The sequence below is a fragment of the Conger conger genome, chromosome 2, assembly GCF_963514075.1.
Source record: "Conger conger chromosome 2, fConCon1.1, whole genome shotgun sequence".
In the NCBI taxonomy this organism is placed as follows: Eukaryota; Metazoa; Chordata; class Actinopteri; order Anguilliformes; family Congridae; genus Conger; species Conger conger.
In genome coordinates, this window is record NC_083761.1 from 8705054 (window position 1) to 8712152 (window position 7099).

At 41.3% G+C, this 7099-nt stretch overlaps 1 gene segment (V, D, J or C); it reads right to left on the minus strand.

The window, feature by feature from the left end:
- Nucleotides 1-901: 901 nt before the first annotated feature.
- Nucleotides 902-3357, minus strand: LOC133122763 (Ig kappa-b4 chain C region-like). The segment is given in 2 exon segments: nt 902-1426; nt 3135-3357. Coding segments are annotated over 2 exon segments (525 nt in total).
- Nucleotides 3358-7099: the final 3742 nt, after the last annotated feature.

The following is a 7099-nucleotide window of genomic DNA, read 5'->3' on the forward strand; positions in this document are numbered from 1 at the left end:
CTCTGCTTGCACAATGAATGCCCTTGGTGCTGACATTAATGTATCAGAGGTAAGAGAATTAACAAAACCCAACCTCCAGACATGAAATCTCTAATCTGAGACTGATGCTAAAGCATGTGTGAAGTACAGCCCCCTCCCTTTCTGACCTCACGACAGAAATTAGCCCCCCTCCTCCTCATGGTCAAACAGCTGTCTCAGTGCTGGGTATTTTGGGCTGAGAAACTGTGAGCAGTGGGGGTGAAACTCAGATTTGCATGTGCAGGGCGGGGCAGGCTGGTTCTGTTGTCCCTCAGTGGGACTGACTCAATCTCAGAATAGAGCAGCACTGTGGCCAGGTGTCTGGGCCGTCCCCAGGGGGTTAGTGTGAGCTGAGCACACATCCTGCTGTACAGAAGTGCTCTGAGCACGCTGCACACATCACTGCTCCTCTCAGCAGGCCTCCAGAGCTGGGGTATTTCTTATAGATCATGTGCTATTATCATTTTATTTGGACAAAGCAATCCATGTAATTATTATAGTATTTTCAAAGAAAAGAACACCCAGCATGCATTTCTGTGTGGTTTCTCCAGACACTTATGTCAGCAACACTACATATCTGGAAATTAATCTGAATGAATGAATGAATTAATTAATGGATGAATGATACAAAAATATCTATTCTTTGACAATTTACTTCTATCATTTTCATCTCGTTTTCATTTTTGAGTGTTTTGTAAAAGTATTTTCAGTGGCAAGAAAATAATTATGATTTAATCAGAGAAAGGGAACCCCCAAAATCACAGTATCATCAGAAGCACAAACCTCCATTTTTATAATAACTGCCAGAGACACAGTAGTTCTTCAAAGAATCTTTATTATGTCAATGAAATTGATCTAACAGCTATTCTCAAAAGCACACAAACACAAATAAGAGCACACGTGTGCATATTTGTTTTAATGAACACAAGCAGAGCACATGAGAGATATTAGCACTGGAAGCTCAGGCTGGAGGAAGGATTCACACACAGGCTCAGCTCAGTGTGACAGCAGTAAGGAGCAGAGAGGCTGAGGGCAGAACAGGGTAAAAACAGTGTGATCAGAGTGTGTGAGCTGGGCCTCCACCCGGCCTACTAAGAACAGTGGGCTCTCCTCAGTGTCTGAGGGGGGGCAGACTGGGAGCCCTTTGTGGCCTCACAGGTCAGTGACCCCGCCTTCATCCAGTCTCCCGCACTGAGAGTCAGCGAGCTGCTCCAGCTGTACAGGCCGTCATTCCCCAGGACCCCCACACTCCCGGCCACGCCCGAGCTCCAGCTGGCGTCGTCCACTTTCCAGCGCAGAGTCCAGTCTGAGGGGAAGCCCTTGTTGGCCAGACACACCAGTGTGGCCTTTCCCTGCTCCAGCTCCACACTGGAGGGGGGCAGGACTGTGAGGGTGGGAACTGTGTCACCTGGGAGACACAGAGATACATGAGCTCAGAGAGTGGACACAGCTCCAACTGTCTGATATTTAATTGCCATATCCGTACAATTTATAACATAATGTAATAATAGAAAATAGTATTATGATCTGAAAAAACTACAGAATAAGGTTTATTTGGAGTCCTTCTCATTTACTAAATAAAGACGCATTAAATACGACAACAATTAAAAAAAAAATGTTTTCAAAGGATTAACCAATTCACCAAAAATATTTACTTTTCTCGTTTTTTTCATGATTCAAACCACAGGTGTAGAGTAGCTACGGAATGTTATGACATGAGCCAGGGACTACATAACCGGAATGTGTAATAGACGAGTTATTCATATAATAATGCGGTCAAATATTATCGACAATGCCTAATGAAAAAAATACGTCTAATAACGAATTATATCAGGAAACCAACCATAACTTGTATCAAGTGTATGATCCCATTTCATTTTAAAGTAGCCGATGTAAAATTTATAACTCTTTGACTTCGACATTTTAAGTTTTAGTAATGCGCATTTAGTATCTAAAATAGTACGGTTACGACGACGGATAGGCTAAATCATGACTTGTATTGTATTCTATTTAATTTAATGTGCCACAAATAACATCTGGCTGCACTTCAAAATGCTCCAGAGCCGCTTTGAGTCAACCGAGTGAACCAATGAAATTAATTTCTGAAGTTCATTCAAGACTGTATTCTAAATATCAACGCGACAGTTTGAATTTCGTGGACGAGATTAAAAATGATTTGAAATAATTGCCGAACTTCTACTATTCCTGTTTTTTGTTCACTCACGCATCAGGAAGATTTACATTCTAATTTCCCACATGTAACGTCGGAAAAGGACAGTAGCCTATATTAAAAAAATACAGCAAAAACATTGATATCGACAAAGCCTATCCGAAAGAGAGATTACTTATTTCCAATCGACAGTTTTATTCCGCCACACGAAGTACAGAATCAATCGCCAGCCGCACAAAAACCTCTCACTCAAGAGACACTGCCGTCCTATGCCCTTTCCATGCATTCTGACTTCACGCCGCTTTTCAAACGAGTCAACTAATTGTTTGTAAAACATTTCCTTTGGATTTATGGATAATACGCAAATGTATTCGATTCCACTGAGTGTTACTGTGGGCAAGATTAAAAATCATTTGAAATCAATGGCTAATCTCAGAAGGATTCTGGCTTTTTAAGCTTCAAGACAATTATACAAATTTTGATTCACGACATCGAACGTCGGAAAATGAGAACATATTAAAAAAAGAAAGCAAAAACATGGATATGGATGTGTCTAAAAGAGAAATTACTTACGTCCAATTGACAGTTTTGTTCCGCCACCGAAAGTGTTCCACAGTGATACAGGCTCATTCACCAGCCGTACAAAAACCTCTCACTCAAGAGACAGTCTGTGCCTATTTCATTCTGACTTCCCATTTATAATGTGTAACAGCACACAACTTTTTATGTAGGCATATCCTACACAAATGTATCGCACTCTCTTGAGATTTTCAAATTCATGTTGTTTTTCTGTCTATTTTAACGACTGACTCGGTTGTAATAAGATATAAATATACAATGCTAGCAATTCGCAAAACCTTTCAGCAAAATTAATGTATAACAACTGATCGAATGTCCAACTATTTCTACGGAAAATCACGAAAAGTCTTATTGTGTAGAAACTTACTGCCGATTTCCAGTTTGGTCCCGCCACCGAAAGTCCACCACAGCGGTTGAGTCCGATTCACTGGCTGTACAAAAACCTGCCAGTTGTACAGACGGCTGATCCGACCGACTGTGCAGTGTTCGTAAGTCCCCTGCTGGACAATCTTGAAACGACCGTTAAGATGATATTCAGAAAGCTGATCAAGAAGAGGATACAGGGTTCTCCTCATTAATTGAACATTTGTTTTTATCTTTGACCTCAAAGAAGATGAAGTAATTATTTTATTTCTTCATCAAATTGAATTTGGCAAGTGGTGAGGTGCCAAACTGCTTGTACAGATTTGCAAATAAATGTGAGCCAACGTTGAGTAAAGCAGTGTATGATGAATTATTTATAACACTACCAACTCATGAACATATACAGTTAGGTCCGGAAATATTTGGACAGTGACACAATTTTCATAATTTTGGCCCTGTACGCTACCACAATGGATTTGAAATTAAATAATCGAGATGCCATTGAAGTGCAGACTTTCAGCTTTAATTTGAGGGTATTTACATCAAAATTGGAGGAAGGGTTTAGGAATTGCAGCAATTTTCATACATAGTCCCTTAATTTGAAGGGACCTAAAGTAATTGGACAATTGACTCAAAAGCTGTTTCATGAGCAGGTGTGGGCTATTCCCTTGTTATTTCATCATCAATTAAGCAGGTAAAAGGTCTGGAGTTGATTTCAGGTGTGGCATTTTCATTTGGAAGCTGTTGCTGTGAATCCACAACATGCTGTCAAAGGAGCTTTCAATGCAAGTGAAACAGGCCATCCTTAGGCTGCGAAAAAAGAAAAAATCCATCAGAGAGATAGCAGAAACATCAGGAGTGGCCAAATCAACAGTTTGGTACATTCTGAGAAAAAAGGAACGCACTGGTGAACTCGGCAACACAAAAAGGCCCGGACGTCCACGGAAGACAACAGCGGTTGATGATCGCAGGATCCTTTCCATGGTAAAGAAGAACCCTTTCATAACATCTAGTGAAGTGAAGAAGACTCTCCAGGAAGTAGGCGTATCATTATCCAAGTCTAACATAAAGAGAAGACTTCACGAGAGCAAATACAGAGGGTTCACCACAAGGTGCAAACCATTCATAAGCCACAAGAATAGAAAGGCCAGATTAGAGTTTGCCAGAACACATCTAAAAAAGCCAGCCCAGTTCTGGAACAGCATTCTTTGGACAGATGAAACTAAGATCAACCTGTACCAGAATGATGGGAAGAGAAAAGTATGGAGAAGGCTTGGAACGGCTCATGATCCGAAGCACACCACATCATCTATAAAACATGGTGGAGGCAGTGTGATGGCATGGGCATGCATGGCTTCCAATGTCACTGGGTCACTAGTGTTTATTGATGATATGACAGAAGACAGAAGCAGCCGCATGAATTCTGAAGTCTATAGAAACATTCTGTCTGCTCACATTCAGCCAAATTGAGCAAAGTTGATTGGATGGCGCTTCACAGTACAGATGGACAATGACCCAAAACATACTGCGAAAGCAACCCAGGAGTTTTTCAAGGTAAAGAAGTGGAATATTCTACAATGGCCGAGTCAATCACCTGATCTCAATCCGATTGAGCATGCATTCCACTTGCTTAAGACAAAACTTAAGGCAGAAAGACCTGCAAACAAACAACAACTGAAGACAGCTGCAGTCAAGGCCTGGCAAAGCATCACAAAGGAGGAAACCCAACGTTTGGCGATGTCCATGGGTTCCAGACTTCAGGCAGTCATCGCCTGCAAAGGATTCTCAACAAAGTATTCAGAATGAACATTTTATTTATGATTATATTCATTTGTCCAATTACTTTAGGTCCCTTGAAATGAGGGGACTATGTATGAAAATTGTTGCAATTCCTAAACCCTTCCTTCAATTTTGATGTAAATACCCTCAAATTAAAGCTGAAAGTCTGCACTTCAATGGCATCTCGATTATTTAATTTCAAATCCATTGTGGTAGCGTACAGGGCCAAAATTATGAAAATTGTGTCACTGTCCAAATATTTCCGGACCTAACGGTATATCTTGAAAAATAAAAAAAGAGAGAGAGAGAGAGAGAGAAGCATTATGATGAACAACTCTTTTCAGAACAATGCCATTATTTTTTGTTGAATTTTAGAATATTCCCAAATATAACTGAGTGTTTGATAATAGTAATAGATAATGATGTTTGATAATAGCTGTGACTCAGTCTCCATCAGCTCAGGCTGTTCAGCAGGGAGACACTGTCTCTATCAGCTGTACAGTCAGTCAGAGTGTGCACGGTGGCAGCTACCTCCACTGGTACCTGCAGAAACCTGGTCAGCCTCCGAAACTTCTCATTTCTTATTCTTCAACTTGTCAGTCTGGGATTCCTGATCGTTTCAGTGGGAGTGGATCTGGGACTCAGTTTACACTGAAAATCACTGGAGTCCAGGCTGAAGATGCAGGAGATTATTACTGTCAGAGTTATCACTACCCCAACAGTCAATATGTGTTCACACAGTGATACAGAGCCGTACAAAAACCTCCCTCAGTCAGACTGCACAGAGACTGCACTGCTGCAGCTGGGACCTACTGCAGGTGCTGAGGGGGGAGGCACTGATCTGTAACACTGAGGGGCTCTGCTCTAAAACACTGAGCTACAGGGGATTATTATTAAATCTGTCAGGGTCTCGACTCAAAACTTGCAGCACTACATTTCAGTTTTAGTTCATCCAAACCATTGATTGGGAATTTAATTGGGAAGAATTTATATTTTGCTTCATAATTACTCTCATTGGCAAAAGATGTCAGTTGTTCCGAAGCAGCCCTCTGACATAAGATCCCAATTTCAAAATGCATGAATTGTAATGATTTGAACACAAGATGGCACAGAGCCCAGCAGCAGTGGACAGCAGACAGTCCAGAACAGTGAGCTGAAACTACAGTCTGATATGCAGTCCTGTCCAATCCTGTGAGCAGCTGTGTGAAATGGCCTTGTATAACTGTGTGCATCGTCACCACAGGAGGGAGGGCTTCACTTGGCCCAGTTGTCCCTTTCTCAGTGAGGAAAAGTCAATCCTCTGGTTGGTTGTGTGCCAGCGGTCTGCCTGAGCCAACTGCACAATGTGAGCTCACAGACACAGTGTCTGTGCTGCTCAGCTGCTCCAGAGCTGAATGAACATCAGTGGCTGCTGGCTTCTCTGTGCGTCCAGCATTGATGGAGGAAAGACAGATCAGGGATGAAATACAGATCAATTCTGGTGTGAACATGTAATAAGGGTTTCTGTGGTCAGCTCTGTTTCCCCCAAACGGCTTAATTTTAACTTATTGAAATACAACTGTATTCAATACAAAGAAAGATGGTTTCAGAGTGAATAAAAAATAAATAAATATAAGGAAACAGTATTTCACTTTTCATTAAATCTATATGGATTAACTGTAGTTGAATAATTCCATGACGCCTGACTGAGGTCCTTGACTTTCTGAACACCCATGAAATCTGCAATCAGAATACAAAACATGTACATTTACTCAACTCATGTTTTACACAATCTTACTACTTCAGCCCTCCTTCACCATGTACACATATTCCATTACAGTTCACTTTCAGAAACCATTATTTTGACATTTGAATGTTTGACAGATTAAAAGCAGCAGTGAATAATGCACGTGTCCCAGCCCTCTATAGACCCACTGCTGTTCACACATCAGAGCTCCTCTCACTGTGTGTGACAGGATTTGTATAGAGGAAGGGGCTTTGCATACCTGTCCTGCCTCACTGCCCCACACACTTTAATACCCCCAGTACTGATCAGTCCTTTCACAGACACTGACACAGGCAGCATTATGATGATGTCAGTCTTTCTACTGTTGCTGATGCTGGGACTCTTTGTACAGGGTGAGCAAGATTAAAATATTTTGATTTGTGATTTTTGCTAGATTATACCTTTTATTTGATTACTCTTCACAA